This window comes from Psammomys obesus, unplaced genomic scaffold, assembly GCF_907164565.1.
Source record: "Psammomys obesus unplaced genomic scaffold, mPsaObe1.curated_primary_1811, whole genome shotgun sequence".
Classification (NCBI taxonomy): Eukaryota; Metazoa; Chordata; class Mammalia; order Rodentia; family Muridae; genus Psammomys; species Psammomys obesus.
In genome coordinates, this window is record NW_026585742.1 from 14,459,495 (window position 1) to 14,481,232 (window position 21,738).

The 21,738-nt window shown below is 43.1% G+C and overlaps 1 protein-coding gene and 1 pseudogene across 5 annotated transcripts in view; both read left to right on the forward strand.

The window, feature by feature from the left end:
• The window catches only part of Aptx (aprataxin), a 27,016-nt gene extending 8,807 nt beyond the window's left edge, over positions 1–18,209 (forward strand). For 3 of the 5 annotated variants that reach the window (XM_055599110.1, XM_055599111.1, XM_055599109.1), the window contains exons 3-8: positions 410–456; positions 833–1,132; positions 2,599–2,658; positions 4,799–5,025; positions 10,848–10,951; positions 12,149–18,209. In XM_055599110.1, the coding sequence (XP_055455085.1) occupies positions 410–456; positions 833–1,132; positions 2,599–2,658; positions 4,799–5,025; positions 10,848–10,951; positions 12,149–12,303 (893 nt within the window). In that variant the 3' untranslated portion in view covers positions 12,304–18,209. The remainder of the gene's footprint in view (positions 1–409; positions 457–832; positions 1,133–2,598; positions 2,659–4,798; positions 5,026–10,847; positions 10,952–12,148) is intronic. The other 2 variants (XM_055599113.1, XM_055599112.1) reach the window with 2 other exon arrangements.
• A 238-nt stretch (positions 18,210–18,447) lies between these two features.
• Positions 18,448–20,700, forward strand: LOC129670562 (heterogeneous nuclear ribonucleoproteins C1/C2-like; annotated as a pseudogene).
• The last annotated feature ends 1,038 nt before the right edge of the window (positions 20,701–21,738 follow it).

The window sequence follows — 21,738 nt, forward strand, 5'->3', positions numbered from 1 at the left end:
ATTATATTATATTATATTATATTATATTATATTATATTATATTATATATATAATATTATATATTACACACATATATTAGCTAAGGGAGTTACAATCATATGTATGTATATGTATGTATTTTCGTGTGTGCGTGAGAAGTGACACAGGCTGACCTTGAACACTGGGTATGCAGGCTGGCCTAGAACTGATTATGATGTCAAATGTGGCATGTGCCACCATACCTTGCTTCCTGATGAGCTTTTATGGAAGGGTTTGAAGCTGTTAGAAATTGGTGGGGTTTGTAGGGCCAGGCATATGTAGCTCAGGCTCAGCTGTGAGGTGCCTGTAGCAGTCAGGCTTTGTTGTCCTTCAGGGAAAATTGCACCCAGTTTTTGTTCCATCTGTGCTTATGTTTTCTTACTTCTTTCAGTACAGTTGAAAGCAGAGTGTAACAAGGAATATGTCAGAGTAAAGCAGGTATGTGTGTCTAGACTCATATTTCCATTTTATACTTGATAATTTTTTTTGAGGCAGGGTTTCTCTGTGTAGCCTTGGCTGTTCTGGGCTCACTCTGTAGGCCATACTGGCCTCCAACTTACAGAAATCCATCTGCCTCTGCCTCCCTGAGGGTGGGGGTTAAAGGCATGCAGCTACCATGCCCACCTACTTGACATTTGTTTTATGCTGTTGCTTTAGACTGACTGTACCAGCTAATGAAAGCTCCTCTGCCATGGGTGGAAGTGATGGAGGAAACAATAGGCAGGTGACTGTAGAGTAAGGGGTTAATGTAGCGCAGGTGTATTACTGATGGTTTTATTGCTGCTGTACTTACATTATGATTGTGTATCCACAGGTGGGGGTCAATCCCACCAGCATTGACTCAGTCATCATTGGGAAGGACCGAGAGATGAAGCTGCAGCCTGGTCAGGTTCTCCACATGGTGAATGAACTTTATCCATATGTTGTAGAGTTTGAGGAAGTGGCAAAGAGCCCTGACCTAGACACACAAAGGAAGAGAAAGAGGTCAGACAGTGATGGTGAGGTGATGGATGCTGCTCAGGAAGCGGAGTCTGGGACAGGGCTAGCACCTGGGAACAGACCCAGCCAATGCTCTGTACCCCCTAAGAAGGGCAAGGATGGAGCCACCAAACAGGTAAGAATAGTGTGATTGATAGATGATATGGGGATGAATTGAGATATAATGACTACTTGTTTTGTAAACTGTGTATTGTTTTGTACATGAGTGAGGTGGTATTAATCATAATGAGGGTTGTTAACCATGATGAAAGAGTCATTTGTGGTCTGAAAATCACTTGGTCAATGTCCCTTTATATGCTTTTCTATTAAATTCCTGGGGTAAAGCACTTGCAGAAAGACAGGGCAGTCAGTAATGACAATGTGCCATGCCCTGCCCAGCTTAGTGATTGACCTAGCTGGGACAACAAGGGAATGAAAAAGGACAGACACACATATAGAGAAGCTGGGATTGGGTAGGTTGTGCTCTGAAATGGAGATGAACCACCAGCAGCAGCCCAGAAACTCAGCATGATTACTTTATACATCTGAATTGAGGAGGTGGGTCTGTTATATATATAGCTGAACAAGGAGGCAGGTTTAGCTAATATTGGTAGGAGGTCTCTAAAGGGAGCAGTCTCAGAATGTAAACATCTAGGAGGAGCAGCTATGGTTGATAGTCTCTGCACACACCGCATAGCCAGTCATTTGTAAATACAATGGCTTTGCTAGCCCTCTAGGCCTCACCTGGGGAAGGTTTTGCCATTTCTATCAGTCTAGGCACTGAGGTCCTTGACATGACTGGTCTTGTCAACAATGCACATTCACTTAGGACTTCATCCATTCCTTACACATTCCTCAGGGTTTCCTGCACTCCCCATAATAATGTAATTAATGCTGCACACTAAAATGGGCCATCTGCTTGTCTAGCTATTGGTTAACACTGCAGCACTTGATAGCTAATGTAATTCACCTGTTGATGTCACAGAAAAAACTTGGCTAGACTGCAGTGAGAGGGCAAAGGAGGCTGACTTGTTCTCTGGCAGATTTGGCTTTATGCAACTTTTCTTGAGGAGATGTGAACAGGTGCTTGTTCATCGCAGATACCGCACTGATGGCAGACCAACCATTCCATCCAAGTCTAACTTGGTGAACCAGTGAGTTAATTGTGGCTACTTACAGGAGCATGAGCATGGGCAGCTTATGTGTGACTACTCCATCAAAGAGGAGTCTCCCTCCCCAGCAGTTGTTAGCTGCTTGTGTACCCTCAGGGGAGACACCTCCTGAGCCTTCTCTTGAGTCTTCCCAATCCCCCAATAAGGTGATGTTGCTTGATTCAGTCTTGTTAAAGTCTTACAGGTAATCACAGCTGCTCTTTTGGACAGCAATCCTTGCACACAGGACAGAGTTCTGCAGTAGGCTTCCATCCTTATACCCAGTTGTGAATGTAGAGACAGCAGGGAGTGTGTGGTCCTAAAGAGCGACAAACTGAAGTAAAGGAAGTCTTAAAACCAGCTTTACTTCCAAGTTTTGTGTAGAGTTTGCTGTCATGCAGTATTGACTACATTTGACGATTGCCATTCACAGTGTCTTTTTTTTATTTAGGAATCACTGGGCCACTGGAGTCAAGGCTTGAAGATTTCTATGAAAGACCCCAAAATGCAGGTCAGAATAAAATTGTATTTTAGTGTCTGTCCTATATGCTATGAAAGTCATAAATGAAACCAAAGGATGTGAATTCTTCCTAGTGTGAGCCTGTTTACTGGACTTTTCTGTGAGAACAGTGGCTTCCACCTTGGTACTAAAGTAGTAACTAGACTCATGTCCTTATGCCTGCACTCTGTTCTTCATATCACCTAATACTACCTTCCTGGTCTTCTTTCTAAATGTTATACCATACCCACACTTAATGGCTGGTTCCACATATACATGCGTACATTATAGGCTAGAAACCATATATGAAAAAACACTTTTTTTCCCTCCTTTTTCCTGATTTTGGGTTACCTTGCTTAATATTATACTTTCTAAGCCCATACATTTTTTCTGTAGATTTTGTGATTTCATTGTCTTTTCTTTTTTTTTTTTTAAGACAGGGTTTTTCTGTGTAGCTGTAGCCTTGGCTGTCCTGGGCTCACTTTCTAGACCAAGCTGGCCTCAAACTCACAGAGATCCATTGGCCTCTGCCCCTCAGAGTGCTGGGATTACAGGCGTGAGCCACCGTGCCTGGCTTTCATTTTTCTTTTTCTTTCTGAAAAATACTTTATAGATTTATGTTAATGTGTAGGGTGTTTTGCATATATGTATGTCTGTGCACCGTGTATGTGCCTGGTGTTGAGGATGCCAGAAGAGTCCCCTGGGACTGGAATTACAGATGATTGTGGACCGCCATGTGGATGTAGGGAATCAAAGCTGAATCCTCTGGAAGAGCAGCCAGTGCTCTTAAGATCATCTCTTCCACCCTCCCCACCCCCCTTTAGAGACAGGGTCTCTTTTTCTGTATAGCCCAGGGTATCCTTGTGATGTAGACCAGACTGTCCTCAAACACATAGAGATCTTCCTGCCTTTGCTTCCTGAGTGCTGGGATTAAAATCATGCATGTCCACACCCAGCTTTTGATTTCCTGAATAATATTCCATTTTGTATGTGTGGCACATTTTCATTATCCATTCATCTGTTGAAAGCGAATATAAACGGTTTTCTCGTTTGAATTCTAGTTTTTTTTTTTCTCTTTTTGTTTGTAGATAAGTGAATAAAATTGTAATCAATAAAGTGTTAACTAAGTGTAGCTCTACAGCTTCAGAATGGCCATTCTATTTACAAGTTCCCTGAGATGGATAGTATTTGGTGACAGGCAAAGGTCTGTTTGAGCAGCTGGCTTTTATTTGTGACTTTGTTACAATAAAGTGCTTTTATAAAAATTTAAAAAGTGTAACTGGATATCTTTGGAGAGAAGCTCACTTCTTCAGAGATGAATATATTGTCTGCTTTGTCTCTTTTCAACTTCTGGGTACTATTAAGAGAAACTGAAGCCAGGTGGGGTGGTGCATGCCTTTCATCCCAGCACTTGGATGGCAGAATCAGATGGATCTCTGTGAGTTTGAGGCCAGCCTGCTCTACACAGCAAGTTCCAGGGCTACACACAGAGAAACCCTGTCCTGTCCTGAAAAAAAAAAAAAAAAGAAAGAAAGAGAGAGAGGGGAGAAAGAAATTGTGGACCAGTAAGATGGCTTAGTGGGTAAGGCGCTTGCTGCCAAGGGTGATTACTTGAGTTTAGTCCCTGGCACCATCACTGTAGAAGTTAAGAACCAACTCCTTAAGTAGTTTTATGATCTCCCTGAATAAATAATAGATGCTACAAAAAGAAATGTGTTAACCTGAGTGTGATCCCTTTGAAGGGTCATCAGATAATGTGTGGTGACTGTAGTCATGCTTTCTTCATATCAGAAATCAGCCATCAACCTTGGAGGAGCCTTCGGAGTCTGCTTCAGTCAGGGCTCCATGGAGTCTACACACATGTACTCCAGGTCTGTGTTAGAGTGGCCTGGATTGAATTGTACTGTGGAGATTTTAACATCAAGCCCTATAGATCTTCTCTGCATCCTAGGTAGTTGATGTTTGGAAAGCACAGGCTCTGGAGTCTGTGTGATTTGGGTTGGAACCCTCACTGTGATGATGTGACTGGTGGAAGATGCTGTGTCTGTTCTCAGCTCTTAGCAGCTTTTTGCATAAGGTTTTGTGAGTGCGTAGACCCCACATGCAGAGATCTCAGCTGATGTCTCTTTCCTTTCCTTGTGTGGTCTGCTAGGTTTACAAAGATGATCAGGTGGTGGTGATTAAGGATAAATATCCCAAGGCCCGTTACCACTGGCTGGTCTTACCATGGGCCTCCATCTCCAGTCTGAAGGTTGTGACCAGCGAACACCTTGAACTTCTCAAACATATGCACACTGTAGGAGAGAAGGTGATTGTAGATTTTGCTGGATCCAGCAAACTGCGCTTCCGAATGGGTTACCATGCCATTCCCAGCATGAGGTAAGCCAGGGTGGGGTGGTGTATGCTGGTTCAGTCTAGGTGATTGGCTTGGACTTGAGTGTTTTGGGTAGTGTCAAACCCAGGGGTGCAGGTGGGATATTTCTGAGGCAGGTGGGCCAAATCTTGTACTTGCCTAGCTTGCCCATCAGCTCAAGTTCCTGCTTCTGCCTGTGGCCCAGTCCCTTGTAGTTTATTTCTCTCAGAATTTAAGCTTTTTAACATGCAAAGTAGAAGTAGCTTCCCTACCTTAGATAGATGAGGACTTATTGTTAGTGGCTTGTTAGAATTCTTGGAATTATCTATAATTCCTAAATGATTAAGGACCATTGCTCTAAAGGAAATAAAACATCATAGATGTCTGTAAATATACGCTCAGGGTTTGTATAATTTCAAATAAAATGAGGGAAAGGGATGGCATTTACTCTTCATTGGCTTATCTGCAGAAGAATTTGGGGTAAAAATGTTCCTCCCATCCCCCACAGAGTGCATGCAGGACAAACTCCTTTAGTTTATTTGGTCCAAACAATAAGATAATGCATGGGCTATACTCTGTGGTAAACCTCAGTCCCAGTTTTTAAAAAAATTACACTACAGTAAGAAACATGAAACTTAGATTTTAAAGGTTTTTATTTTCTTGAATTCTTCTCACATCAGCTTCCTAGCCTGGTGCTACAGGTGTTTCCTACTGTACCCAGATAAGCACTTAATTTTTTTTTTTAAGATTTATTTATTATGTACACAATGTTCTGCCTGTGTCTACGCCTGCATGCCAGAAGAGGGCACTAGTTCTTATGGTTGGAAGCCACCATGTACCCACATGGGAATTGAGCTCAGCTCTCTGGAAGAGCAGCCAGTACTCTTACCCTCTGAGCCTCTGGTTTATTTATTTTTATTTTGTGAGTATGGATGTTTTACCTGCCTATGCATCTGTACCATATGTGTGCCTGGTGCCCGTGGAGGCCAGAAGAGGGCACAACATCCCTTGGAACTGGAGTTACAGATGGTTGATAACTACCATGTGGATGCTGGGAATTGCCTGTGGGCCTCTGGAATAGCAGCTCCTGCTCTTAATGGCCAAGCCATCTCTGCAGCCCCTTTGTAGCCACTTTAAAATGTATTGTGCACTGGCATTAAGCATGCTTTTGTTTTTTTAATCTTTGTCTATTTACTTATTTTGAGATAGGGCTCCAGGTAGCCAAGGATGGCCATGTGTTCTTGATCCTCCTGCCTTTATCCCCCAAATGCTGGGATTACAGCCCTGTGCCACTATGCCTGGTTTATGCAATGAGGGGATCGATTCATGCAGGCTTGGTAAGCACTGTCTCAACTGAGCAACACATCTAGCCTGATGATGGGATTTTTTAATAAATAAATGTAATAGGAAAATGTGAGAGTGAGACACATTCTAAAAAACAAACAAAACTCAACAACAAAGGAAACTCAATTTTTCTACTATAAAGCAATATTTTTAATTTAAAAATACAAAAATGTGAAATGTGAAGCAGATCAAAGACCTGCCATACTGACTAAGTGGTAGACTTGTTTGAATTTCACCTATTTTCTTTTTCTGCCTCAGAATTCACAGCCTGAGCTCCTGATCTTGACACCTTTGATGAGTACCAGCTTTGTAGAATGCCTTTTTTTTTTTTTTTTTTTTGAGACTGGCTGCTTGAGGTCCAGGCTGGCCCTGAATTCACCACAAGGTTCAGGCTAATCCTCCCAGTGCTAGACTTAGGTGTGAGGCTCATGCCTGGCAGGGAGCTCTCCTTCAATTTGGGTCATGATATCTGTGAAGTCATGTCAGAGGTTGAGATGACTTGTGACCCTGGTATTGACCTTGCTCATTTTGTCAAGACTGTTACTATCCTGCTGCGCAAATTTGGGCCCATCATTTTGTTATCTATTGGTGACTTTGTTTTATTTTTTATTTGTTTGAGAAAGGTTTCGTTCTGTATCCATATCAGCCTGGATCTTGCTGTTTTGCTCAGGTTGATCTTGAACTCAGAGTTGTCCTGCCTCAGTTTTCCAAGAGCTGGGATCACAGTTTGGTCCACCACACTCGGGTCTATACTGCAATTTTTGTGTTTTTTTCCAAGAGGTGCTTGTATGCTTCCCCATGAACAGGGCTGTCTTGTGTGGAAGCTGCCTTCTTTCTTTCGAGTTCAGGCTCTTGGAAGTTCTTTTTTCTCTCTCTTTCTCTCTTTCTTTCTTTCTTTCTCTCTCTCTCTCTCTCTCTCTCTCTCTGTCTCTTTTGTTTGTTTGTTTTTGGAGACAGGGTTTTTCTCTGTTGTCCTGGACTTGGACTTGCTGTGTAGATCAGACCTCAAACTCACATCGATCTGCCTATCTCTGCCCCCAACTGCTGGGATTAAAGGTGTGCACCACCACACCCAACTTATGGAAGTTCTATACATTCTATTTAAGTACTTTTATTTTTTTGCTGCTTAAATTGTTTCATCTTTGGTCACTGAAGCTCCTTTATTTTGGCTTTTTTGATACTCCTTGCCCCTGACATCTTTTAAGGTTTGCTTTACTTTCTGTCCCTACAAGGTATCCCAGGCTCATCTTCAGAGAGACCTTAGTACTAGGTTTCTATAATGAAAGGAGTGATTGATTTTAGGGTGTGACTGCACTTCTACATCCTCTGAGCAGGTAGTGCCCAGAAATAACATCCTAAGCCCTGTCCTCACATCTGCCTTTGTATTCATATATGCATATGGGAAATGGAAATTCCTGCTGGTTCTCCTCCAAGGCTCAGTCAGACCTGCTTAGCTTCCCACTCATGCTGGCCCCTTCCTCTGAGTACGTCTCCATGAGCAACACTTATCTTGCCCTTTTTTACGTCTTCCTTCTCCACCAGGGAGGAACTGGATGTTGTTCATTATATGAGTTTACTACGTGGTTAGTCCCTGCACACATCTTACACAGTTATAGAATCATTAACCCATCTCCTGTGGAAAGACATTTACTGCTATAGAAAAGTATTTGTGAAAACTCCCTTGTGTTTTCAACTTTATAGTATCTAGCCAAAATTCTCTTTTCTAAAGTTAGTTATTTTTTCTTACCTTCTTTAGTGTGGCTCTCTTCATTTTTATTCATTTATTTGTTACTGCTTATGTTCCACACATAGTGGTGGTTTTTGATTATTAATGGGACAAAGTGAAATACTACTAATTCCAAGAATAAAAGTTACACAAAAAGGCATTGTACTTTGTTTAACAAAGTAAAACTATTGGCACATGTGGACACATGTGCGCCTGCACATGAGTGTGCATGCATGTGGAGGTCAGAGGTAAAGGTCAAGTGTCTTTTTTTCTTAGGTGCATCCACCTTGTATTTTTTAGACAGGAAACTTTCTGACCTTGGACTTGCTGAGTAGGCTAAGTTGGCCAGGTACCCCAGGCATCCATCTGTTTCCACCTCCCTATAGTAGGATTTCAAGATCATGACACCATGATTGGCTTTAAAAAAAAAAAAAAAAAAAGTGTGTTCTGGGGGTGAGCCTCAGGCTCGTGCTCCCAGGGCTAGCACATTATCCACAGGGCTATCAGCTCATCCCAAAGAGCTCAGGAAGTGGCACTGCCCAGATCTGCACCCACTAAGGTAGTTAAGTCTTGTTGGATTTGTTCCACAGGCCAAACTCGAGCTGTTTGTTGTCATCTCTGCTATAGTCAGCCCTAGTGTAACTACTGGTTTCTGGCATTGACTGTTGCAGTAGCCTTGTAGCAGGTCTCCCCATGTGGGACTTTATATGCCCTCCATCCATCCTCCCAACAGCCAGAGTGGTCTGCTAAAGGTACAAATGAAATAATCTTCTCTGGTTAATTCCAATAGCTCCCTAGTGTAATCAGGATAAAAACATGATGCTCTTACAGGCCTTTAAGACCCGTTATGATCTGCCTCCTGCTGAATTCCTGCTCCTTGGTTCTAGTAATTCTGACTATACATACTGCCTTCTTCATGGTCCACATTTGCAAAGCTGCTTCTCATTCCAGGATTTTGAATTTGGCCTCTACATTCTGAGACACAATCACCTAGCTCCTGCCTTACCTGGCAAAGGCCCTCTCTGAGCACTGTTCTATTCTAGCCCTAGGGTTAGGGTTGGGGTTAGAGTCACTGTCTTTTCTTTTCCTCCTTCACTCCTTTTGCTTTTTTTTTTTTTTTTTTAGTGTATATTATATATGATAGGTTTCATTATGACATTTTTATACATGTTTATGAAGTATATTGATTATATCCTGTTATTACCAACCGTCTGATCCTTTAATCCCCTTTCTCCTCCCAACTAGTTACAACTAATTATTCCTTTTTTTTTTTTTTTTTTTTTTTTGAGATACTTTTTCACTGTTTAGCCCAGGCTGGCTTTTAATTCAGAATTCTCCTACTTCAATTTCCCAAGTGCATGTGCCATTATGCATGTACTGCAGTCTTTATTTTTCTTTAATGATTTTAATTTTTCTTGCTTATTTGTTTTTCTTTAGTAGAATTTAATTACTCTAGATGCAAAGCCCTTTCCTGTATTATTCACTACTAAATTTCTAGTGCTTGGTTTGATTAGATACTTACTAAGCATTAAATATTCCTTGTGCGTATTTATACATATACATATGTGTGAGTCCAATTGCTTTCTCCCGTATTTATTTTTGTATTTGTGTATTATTTAAGACAGGTATTACTATGTAGTGCTGGGTGGCCTGGAACTTGCTATGCAAACCAGACTTCCCTTGAACTCACAGAGCTCCTGCTGTCTATGCCTCCAGAGCACCGAGATTAAAGGCATTTGCTACCATGCCTAGGCTTCACCTTAGTTTTTGAGAACTTGGAGCTTGCTGATTTGTCAGACTGGCTGGCCAGTAAGCTGTACCTCTTCAGTGCCAGGAAGGAGTGCATTGCTGTGCCTGGCTTTTTCACCTAAGTGCTGAAGATTAAGTCTTTGTATTTGCACAATGTCTCAGTTAGAGTTACTACTGCTGTGATGAAACACCAGGACCAAATAAACTTGGGGAGGAAAGGGTTCATTTAGCTTATACTTCCACATTGCTGTTCATCATCAAAGCAAAGTTAGGACAGGAACTCAAGCAGGGCAGGAACCTGGAGGCAGGAGCTAAAGTAGATACTGTGGAGGGGTGCTACTTACTGGCATGCTCTTTATGGCTTGCTCAGCCTGCTTTCTTTTCTCTCTTTTTCTGTTTTTTTCAAGACAGTGTTTCTCTGTGTGGCCTTGGCTGTCCTGTACTCGCTTTGTCAACTAGGCTGGCCTCAAACTCAGAGCCATCCACCTGCTTCTGCTTCCCTGAGCACTGGGATTGAAGGCGTGCATCACCATACCCAGCTACAGCTTGCTTTCTTATAGAACCTTGGACCACCAGCCTGGTGATGGAACCATCCACAGTGGGTTGGACCCTCTCCCATCAATCACTGATTAAGAAAATTCCCTATAAGTTTTCATACAGTCTGAGCTTATGGGGCATTGTTTTCCTTATCTTTTGTTGTTGTTTTTCTGTGTAGGCCTGGCTGTTACAGAATTCACTTTGCAGACCAGGCTGGCCTGGAACTCCTCTACCTCTGGAGTGCTGGGCTTAAAGGTGTACATGACCACCGCCCTGCTTAATTGAGTGTCCCTCCTCTCAGATGACTTCAGCTTGTGTCAAGTTGACATAAAATTAGCCAGCACACATGGAAAGCACTCAAATAAATGGGTAGATTGCATTGAATAGACACAGCATCAGAACTTTATGTTACCTGTACTTTGACTGGTATCATTTTGATTGAACTGTAGTTTTTAATACTCAGTTCTTTTTTGTTTTTCAACGTTCAACTAGCCATGTGCACCTTCATGTGATCAGCCAGGACTTTGATTCTCCTTGCCTTAAACACAAAAAGCACTGGAATTCTTTCAATTCAGAGTACTTTCTGGAATCACAAGGTAAATAGTAGTTTGATTTTTTTTTATTAATATTTATTTCATTTTCTCAGATGTTTACTCTCTGACTCAGTTGTTTCTCTAAGTAACAACCTGGCCTCAAATGATCCACAGCCATACAGTGATCTCTATAAAAGCACTCCTAACATGAACAGGAATGTTCACTCTAATAGGGTTGCTTCTTTGCTGTGAGCATCTGGGAGGTACCCATTCAGTTCCTACGTCAGGGTCAGAAGTGTGCCATTTTGGCAGCAGATGGGCTAATGCTTGCTCGGTATGCCAGGTGTTCTGAAGCTAATAAGCCAGGTTAGACTCTTTGCTGGGAAAGAGTGTGTGAGCAGGTAAATCTAAGAGTTGCTGGAGCCTCTACTAGCCAGGCTTTGCTGTTTTGTCACTGTGACAGAATCCCTGACATAACCTGAGAAATGAAAGCTGTATTGGGTTCATAGTTTCAGAGGACTCATTTGTGGCCCTGCTGTTGGGCTATGATGAGGCAGAGCATTGGTGAGGAGGGTGAGGAGGAGCAAAGCTACTTACCTCTTGGCAGCCAGGAGCAAGAGAAAGAGGAGAAGGCCTTAGGGGAGGGTCTTGGGACAAAACACAGCCTCAAGTGTATCCCCCATGACCTCTTTTCTCCAGCTAGGTCACACCTGCTATAGTTTCTGCCATTTCGCCGAATAGTACCAACAGCTGGGGACCACACTTTCAATACATGAGGCTTCACAGGAGATACTTCATGTCCAAATGCCAAAGAGTTCTTGGGTGAGGAGGGTCCCAGGAGCTCTTTGTCTCTTCTGGCACAAGTTGAGCAGGAGTTTGGGGGCTTTCTCAGTAGTGCTTTGTAGGTGCTATGTGAATTTAGAATGTAAGCATTTCCCAGTATATTTGTTATGCAGCTTCAGTAATGGTGCAGTGTTAATGTGGCAGCCACTATTTTGCAAAGAGCCACCTAGGGAAAAGCATGGTGATGAGTCCATGATGTAGTAACATGGAGTGTCCTGAAGAAGTATACCATCCCAAAACTAGGCTGTTCAGACTTAGAACCTGGTCAAGTATATTTTGCCAGTTGCAGTCTAACTTGAAGCTTACAATCTTTAGGATACTGGATATGTTGATTAGAGTCATGTTTTTTAGCTTTTTCTTGGTGTCTTCCTGGCTTTCCAGAGTGACTGGGATCTGAACTTTACTTCTTGCTTGCAGCTGTGATCAAGATGGTTCAAGAAGTTGGCAGAGTGACTGTTCAGGATGGGACTTATGAACTCTTGAAGTTGCCTCTTCGTTGCCACGAGTGTCAGCAGCTGCTGCCTTCCATCCCGAAACTGAAAGAGCACCTCAGGAAGCACTGGGATGGATGACCTTTTCCTCAGCACCTAGTGCAGCACTAGCATATGTCTACATTGACTGTGCTCTGTTCAGTCCTGAACTAAAATAGAACTTTTCAAAGCAAGGCTTAGTTATTCTTGAGCAGCCACACATAGGGTGACTGGTTAGTTCAGGAACTGGGAACCTGGGTTTGTATGGGTATATTTTCTGGTTATGGAGGCTGAGGCATGCCTGATCACCCTTTCTAGGACCATGTAAGGCCTGACTAATAAGAGGGCAAAGCCATCTTGAGACACAAATGAAGGATGTAGAAGCAGAGGACTGGTAATATATTTTGTTCCTACCCCTGCTCCCAGATCATGTAGTATCTTTTCATCAAAGTAGCTGAGGTTCTGAGAGGGCCTAGTTCTCTGACTTTAATCTACTCTGTGATAGTTTTCTTCTCTCCATGAGGCTTTAAATCTACTGTACCAGGCTGAGCATAGGTAAAAATGTGTGACAGTCAATCTGCACAGAGGGAGGAATTGTGTGTGAGTGTGCTGCCAGGGCAGAGGAAGTGGTAATATTTGGGTACAGTACAGTCTGTGCTGAGAGCAGCATGCTTCAGGCAGAGAGTTTATTGAGGCTTCTGCTGCTGTTGTTGAGAATTACGGAACATTTAACCATACTTCAGATAGTTTCTCCAGTGTACCATGGGAAAAATATGTTGCAGAGAGTTCATTTAATTTCTACCTAATGCTATATAGTTTAGCACATCAATATTAAAATGACTATTTTATTATAAACGTCAAGGAGTGGCTATATCAGACAGTATAAGACTTTCAGTTGTAATGAAGACTATTTAGAGAATGAGGTAACTATGCTTACATTCTTCATTTTGCCCAAAATAGATTTTTTTATTTTTATTTTTTTTTTAGGGCTAGAGAGATGGCTTAATGGTTAGAATGCATGCTGCTCTTCTAGAGGACCTGAATCATTTGTTCTCAGCACCCACATCAGGTGGCTCACAACCACCTTATAGCTTCAGGGCATCTGAGACCCTCTGACTGCTGTGGGCACTATATTCAAGTGCATGAACCTGAATACAGGACACATACATGCATACGTAATTATAATTAACCTGTAAAAAATCTTTTAAAAATAGATCTCATAGAAGAAAAAAAGTGTAAATAATAACTTGGAAGAACCAGAAAAAGGATACAAAGTATTGAGGTATATTTATCCCCTAGTCCTCCTCTCCCTAATGGGCTGTTATCACTACAGGGAAGACTTTCTGAACTTTGGATTACTTGACAGATTTATCATTGCACAATTAGTGATGATGGGAGAATGCAGACCAGAAGAAAGCAAGTCACATTTAAAGCCAGGCATGATGGCAAACTGCTTAATTCCAAAATTTAGGCACAGAGCCTTCAAAGTCTCTCATTCTTAGTTATGAGTCCATAGTCCTCAATGACACTGCAAAAATGGATGTCCATAGTCTGCTACTGCAGGAGGTCATGTTAGTGTCTATGGTCCCGATTGCCACTGGAGGCCATGTTGATATGAGTGGCTTGTACTTCCTCTGAGGGCCATGTTGGGCTCTGTGGTCCTGCAGCTGAAGTCTGTGTTGATGTCCATGGACTGTGCTACCGATGAGGGCCATGTTGGGTCCATGGTTCTGCTGCAGTTGGGAGTATAGGTTGATGTCCGTGGCCTGTGTTAGCACCAAAAGCCATGTGGATGTCTGTGGGCTGTGCTGGCGATGGGGTCCATGTTGATGTGAGTGGCCAGTGCAGCCACGCTGATGATTGTGGTCCATGCTGCTGCTAAGGGCCATGTTTGAGTCCATAGTCATGCAGCAGCTGGGTTGATGTCTGTGGCCCATATTACCACCAAAAGACATGCAGATGTTTGTGGTCTGTGCTGCCACCTGAAGCCATGTTGATAACTGGGCTGGGCTGCCTCTGGGAAATATTGGTGTTTGTGGCTCTTGCCCTGGAGGCCATGTTGATATCCTTGGCCTGTGCTGCTGCTAAGGGTTGTGATGATGTCTGTGGCCTGTGCTGTGGCAGAGGGCTACGTTGCTGTTTGTGGTCTGTGCTGCCATTGGAGACTATTGAGGTCTGTGGCATGTGCTGATGCCAGAGACCATGTCACAAACCTGTGGAAGTCTGTGATCTGTGCTCCTGCTGAGTGTAAAGAACACGGAAGCTACTTCTGCAGTGGAATTGATGACTGCAGACTCACAGCTGAGAACGAGGGACACAGAAGGCTTCTATAACAACTGTCCCTTCTCCCCGCAAAGTAATAGCCTAGACAGAAAACCATTGAAGAGAACTTTTAAAAATTGTGATAAGGGCGCTGAAGTGTAGCTCTCCACAACTGATGACTTCTGGTTGAGTGTGGGAGGGGAAAGGCTCAGTTTTCTTTAAGGGGCTGGACACTGGGGCTTTGACCATGCTCCCCTGAATATTATGGGCACAACAAATTAGACTTTTTGGGCAGGTGGGAGGGGCAGGGAGAGAGAGAGAAAGAGAGTGTGGTCAGACCCTGTAGGACTTGGAAGTTGGTGTGATGTGGGCATGATATGAAATTTTCAAATAGTCAATAAAAAATTTTGTCAAAAAAAAAAAAAAAAAAAGCTGCTCTGTCCAAGCAGCCAGTGGCTGTATGGATCATGAGCATCAGCATAATTTCTGGTGCAGCATGGATCTCAACATGCTGAAAATTTCACATGATTTCCAACAGCTGCAAGGATCACAGATGTCAGCGTAGTTTCTGGAGGCAGCATGGACCATGGAAATCTTTCGAGGAGACTTAACTAGAAAATGAACCATTCTTTGTCTCAATTATCTTGTTGCTGCTCAGAGTCAGGGCAATCCTGTTGGCTAGTGTGTCAGAGGCAGGACCTACAAGAGCTCCAGGCTGCTGCACTCTACCTGCCCATGGCTTTAACCACCCTGCTGGTAGCCTGAGTGCAACCATCTAGGCTGAAGTCCTCAGGCAGCCCCAAGCTCTTCTCCCCTCACAAGGGCAGCCAGTGAGTGGTGGCAGCCCCCATGCCTTGGGCCAGGTTGCCTCCATGATTTTATTTTTTTTGAAGCCAGGTTTCTCTGTGTATCCCTGGCTGTCCTGGAACTCACTTTGTAGACCAGGCTGTCCTCTTCCTCCCTAGTGCTGGGATAAAAGGTGTGTGCCACCACCGTCTGGCTGGTTTTCTTTTCTAAACAGGGTCTCGTGTCCCAGGATGGCCTTAAAACTCCCTTGAACTTCTGATCCTCCCAGTGCTGGCTTACAGGCATGTGCCTACATATATCTGGTGTATGCAATGCTAGGGACTGGAACCCAAGAGTTTGTACATACTGAGTAAGGACTTTACTGTCTGAGCTCCATCACCAATCCCAAGAAATACTGGTTTACTATTTGTTTTCTGGTGATGGGATCTCATGCAGTGTAGACTGGCCTCACACTTGATATGTAGGCTGACCTTGATGTCCTGATTCTCCTGCCTCTGCATCTCAAATGTTAGGGTTTTTGGAATGTGCTATACACCTAGTTTAGTAGGCATTCTTTTTAAATATTTACATTTCAAATACATGAGCATGGACTTTCATTTACTTGTCCACACAACTTTCTGGAGGTGATTCTTTTCACCCTGTCAGTCCTCCTGATCAAACTTAGGTCATCAGGCTTGGCAACAAGTGCCTTTACCCACTGAGGCACCTCGCCTTCTCTACAATTACTTATTTGTGTGTTTATGTGTGTAGGCAAGAGGACAATTGGTGGAAGTCAGTTGTCTCTACCATGTGGGCCCTGGGGATTGAACTCAGGTCACTGGACTTGGCTGCACGTCTTTATCCACTGAGCTCCAGTAAGTCAGAAGTATTCTTTTTTTTTTAAAGTAGTTGCCGGGGGTGGTGGCACAGGCCTGTAAGGCCTGTAATCTTAGCATTCAGGGAGGCAGAGACAGGCCTCCCTGTCTCTGGGAATTTAAGGCTAGCCTGTTGTACAAATTGAGTCCAGGACAGCCAAGGCTACACAGAGAAATTTGTCTCCTAAAACTTGCAGAGAACTGCCAGACTGTGCCTCCAGGATACTGGGATTAAAGTACACCATCAAAAAATGAATATATAAGGATTTGGTAGACATTACCTCTATTTAATTAAAATTCAGTGTTTTCTGAGAGTGAAATATCGTTCCCTTTTGTGGTAATGCTCAGACTGGCCTCTTTAGAATGTTTTCCTTTTATATGTTGATAATGGATTAATTAACCTCACATACCAACTTGAAGCCCCATCTCACCCAGCTCATGTATACTAGCTCCTGTTGTTACCATGATAAACACTCTTCAAGGAAAGTGTTTGAGTGTGCAGCGGTTAGGATTCTATTACTGAATAACAAGTTGTTTGATTCCTTGTCCTCAGTTTCCCATCCAGACAGTAGCTTTGGGCTTGGCTATCTGTCACTCAGGCTTTATTGTGTACAACTACATGACCTTACAGGGTGGGGACCCTGTTTCCCATGGGGTCTTTTATCACCCTTACAATGGAATTTGGACTACCTGGAAATAACAGACACAGTAAGATTTTGTTGAGTGAACAAAACTGTCATGTGCTTTGTGAGCAAACTTTGAAGAGACTTTTCTCTGACACTGCAGTGCAACCAGCAAGTGTGCTGTCTGGTCAGCCAGTTTATTCATCTGATAAGCCCCTTAATGCCATCATGTACAGGCGAAGTATCTCTTATGGCTAGGAACAAGGGGGATGTAAAGAAGACAGTCTGTTTTCCACATAATGTTTCAGATTATCAGCTATCATGGGTTTTCATTTTCTGTGGTAGCATTTCAGAGTGTCTCACTGTAGCCACCAGGTGGCAGCATGTAAACAAAGATGTTTAATCATCTACTGGCCTAAGGCTTTGGGGAAGATATTATGTAAGTCTCCTGTTCCAGAGTCAACACTTTAAAGTAAAACATATACACATCAACTCTTCTCAGCATATGTAAATTGCACAAAGTAATGGTTTCATTATGACTCTGTTTTTAGAGACTGTAGCCCTGGCTGTCCTGAAACTCTGCCTGCCTCTGCCTTCCAAGTGTTTGTATTAAAGGTGTGTGACACCACTGTCCTGCCATACAATGTATCTTGATCATATTCACCATTCCCCCAACAGCATCTGGTTCAACCCTCCTCCCTGTGTCCCCACAACTTCATGTTATTTATTTTTTAAAATAGCCTATTGAGTCCTGTTTGCTGTTAATAAACGTGTGGGCATGAAGACATCCACTGGAGAGCCATCCATCTTCCAGGAGCCACACCCTTAGGGAAAATGACTCTCCTTCCCCGAAAGCCGCCAGCTGTCTATAGCTCTTCAGTTAGGGCCTGGGGTTCATGAACTCCTTCTTATTCCTAGCTTGGTTTATGGGCTTGGTCTTTTCTCAGGTTCATTTTTATTTATGTGTGTGTGCATCCATGTGCAGGTACCCACCAGGACCAGAGAAGGGTGTCCAATCCCCTTGGAGCTGGAGCTACAGACAGTTGTAGGTCTCCTAACATTCCAGAGGTCTCAGAACTGACCTCTGGAACTCTGAAGGAGTATCAAGTGTCCTTAATTTGATCTCATAAGTTAATGAGTCCTGCTTCCCTCACAGGGACACCTGGGAGGAATGAGCAGCAGTAGGCAGACATTTCTTCAGGGTGTGATCTTGAAAGGTGGGACTGTTTATGGAGATGTAACTGCTGATGGGCAGATGTCAGAGGAAGCACTTTCCAAGTAAGATAGGCTGCTCAGAGGTGGCAAAAGGCTGGTCTGCATTTCCTATTACACCCCCCCAACCCCCCAGTCAGCCGCCTCTTTGCTTTTGCTTCTTTTTGAAAAGTAGTAAAAAATAGTAGTTTTATTCCTGAAGTGTGTTAATAGGCAGGATCTACAATAAATCTATATTGGTAGTTTTATACTTTTAAAGTTTCAATTTTATTTTTTAAGAATTTCTTACAATGGTATATCGTATTTGGATATTTCCACCTCTCTCTCCCCATCTCGAGCCCTTCTTGTGTTCTCCTACTCCCTCTAAAGTTTATGACTACTCTTTAGCATGAGGATTATTGTTACCCACCCCTCCCCGATGAGCCTGGTTAGTGTTATTTTATGTACGTATGTTTAGGGCTGACCATTTGGGATTGGATGACTGAACAAGGGACTGGAGAAGACCGATTCCCCCTCTGTAAGTAGCCCATTGATTGCCTGCCGTTCTTTATCTAGGGGTGGGGCATTGTGAATTTTCCCTATCCTGACTGGCATATTGACTGGAGTTGTCATTATGCAGGGAATTGTTTAGGCAACCATTTTATTGAGATTTCCTGGCTGCAGCGAACCTGTCATGCTTAGATGACACTATCCGAGAGCAGGCCTCCTGGCCCTCCCACTTATAATCTCCCTGTCTTCTGAGATGCTTCCTGAGTCTTAGGTGTAAGAGTTGCATTGAGGATTCCCAACTGGGGCCTGACACCCTCCAACCACTTATTCTTTGCATTTTGACTAGTTGTAGATATCTGTAGTAGTCTCCATCTATTGTAAAAAGAAGGTTCTAAGATGAGAGGGTAGTAGCTACACTTACCTGTGGGAATAAGGATAAGTGTTTAAAATGCAATAAGAGACTATATTGGTTAAGAAAAGTGGCAATATTAGATTTTCCTCTGGTCACCAGTAGTTGGCTTGATTTACAGTACCATAAATGAATTCCCTCTTACTGAGTTAGCCTTAAGTAAGACTAAGACTATCTTGGTTACCCCAGGATAATAATAGCACTATTGCACCATTGGAGAGGTGGTCGTTCTGGTTTGTAGGCTTCCAAGCTGGGCAGGACTGCTGATTGCTTTTCTCCCTTGGCTGCTTGCGTAACAGCTTCCAGGTCAGTTCCAGTTTGAGTCTATCAAGCCCTGTTCCCCAAGTGTTTGATGTTTTCAGTGTTACGGTCTTACACCTTTAGGTTTTGTGAGCCTGACAACCTGAGTTGGAGCCCATATAGTGAAAGGAGAGAACTGACTCCCAAAAGTTGTCTCTGGCCTCTGTATGAACTGTGGCAAATGCAATTCCCAATAACAGATACATAAACAAAACAAAACAAAAACCAAACTACAATCATTAGAATTGATGGCTGCTGATTGTGAAGATCGGGGACAATCATATGCTCCCTGTTTGCTGTAGCCTCAGCATCTCAGCACAGACCCACAGTAGGAGAAGCAGTCTCTTCTCTCTTACCTCTTGTGAGATTTTTTTTTTTTTAATCTTTAGCTACGTTTTCAGCTTTGTGAGAAACCTTATCATCAGAGGAGATGGCTAGCAATGTTACCAGCAAGACGGATCCTCCGTCCATAAATTTTCATGTATTCACTGGGAATCTCAGCAGTTCATGTGGTCAAGAAGTCTAATGTGGTGGCCATCTTTTCAAAGTATGGTAAAATTGTGGGTTGCTCTGTGCATAAGGGCTTTGCCTTCATCTGGTATGTTAATGAAAGAAATGCCCGTGCTGCTGGAGCTGGAGAGGTTGGCAGAATGATTGCTGGCCAGGTTTTAGATATTAACCTGGCTGCAGAGCCAAATGTGAATTGAGGAAAAGCGTGTGTGAAGCAGTCCGCAGCGGAGATGGGTGGTCCATGCCAGAACACCCTTCTCTGCGTCTCTACTCAGTTCCTCGGGATGCAACAGCTTATTATGACAGGATGTGCGGTTACCCTGCATGTGTTCCTCCGCCTACTGCTCAAGGTGCGGTGTCCTCTCAACGCCAGCATGTGTCAGGAAACACCTCCCACGGGGCCAAAAGTGGATTTAACTCCAAGAGTGAACAACGGCGATCTTCTTCAGGCCATTAAGAAGGAGATAACTCTGATAAAACCAAAAGTGGATTCTCTGCTGGAAAGCCTGGAAAAAATTGAAAAAGAGCAAAGCAAACAAGCAGTAGAGATGAAGAAAGAAAAGTCTGAAGAAGAGCAGAGGAGCGCCTCTGTGAACAAGGATGAGTAGGATGACTCCTACTAATGTGAAGTAGGAGTCTGGGGAAGTGTGATGAATCTGCTGAGGGCAACCTCTTGACGGTGACGGGAATGAGGATCACGGGGATGACCAGCTGGAGTCGAGCAAGGATGATTGAAAAGAGGCTGAGGAAGCGGAGGATGACAGAGACAGCGCCAATGGGGAGGATGAGTCTTAAGCACATAGTGTGGAGTTTAGAAATCTTAACCCATTATTCATTTACCTGGGTGCTTGTGAGAGATCAAAGTAACAAAGTAACACCATATCCTTTCCCCTAGTATCTTCAGCACATTCTCACTGCTCTCCCTCTCCTATTCTTTCCTGTGTTCATTAATTCATAATTGCCCTGTGCATTTTCACTTCCTTTGATTCTCCTTAGTAGCTTTGTTAAGTCTTACCCTGTAAGTTTTGCTATGATTTTGACACCTCTTTGACTTAAAAATAAGTTTTTAATTTTTTGTTTGTTTTGTTTTGATTTTTAGAATTGATGTCTACTTACAGAAATATCTCATCCTTGGGAATAATTGGTCAGTTTACGTAAGACAGTTGAGTATCATTTTGGAAAATAGATTTTTCTCATACAATATATCCTGGTTGTAGTTTCCCCTTCCCTTCCTACCCAGAATCACCACTCCTTTCTGTGTCTCATTAGAAAAGAACAGGCTTCTAATTGATAACAATGAAACACCACAAAATATAATAAAATAAAACCTATCACATCACAGTTGAACAAGGCAAACGAATAGAAGAAAAAAATCAAGAGAAGGCACAGAATAAACCATTTGTTCTCACACACAGGAGTCCCATCAAAAGACTAAACTGAAAGCTATAATATATATGCAGAGGACCTGGTGCAGAGCCAAGTAGGCCCTGTGCTTGCTGCTTCAGTCTCTGTGACTTCGTATGCACTTTGTTCAGTTGATTTAGATGGCCTTGTTCTCCTGGTGTCCTCCATCCTCTCTAGCTCTTATAGTTTTTCTGTCTGCTCCTCCACAGGGTTCCCTGAGCCCTGAGGGGGAGGGATTTGATGGCGGCTTCCACTTAGAGCTGTGTGTGCCAAGGTCTCTGCATACTTTGACTTAGGAAAGGGTGATGCACTGCCCTCTGGTGGCTGCTATGCCTCAGCACTGGGTTCTCTTTTCAATGTAGCATGCCTGCCCCCACCACCCCAATACTTCCAAAATGGAAGAACCCTCATATATTTGTGCCAATGTTTGTGTGCTAGGAGAAATCCGATAGAGGAAGATTCTTTAAAAATTCATGAACATTAAGATCCCTTTAGGATGGATGCTTTGAAGGGACCTTGTTTCCAGAAGTCACAGTTAAAGAATTTTATTTTTTGAGACCCAGGCTGACCTTGAACACCCTATATAGCCCAGACCCTTAGCTTCTGATCCTTTTGCCTCTACCTCCTAAGTGCTGGGATTACAGGTGTGAGCCACTGTTGTAGGTGG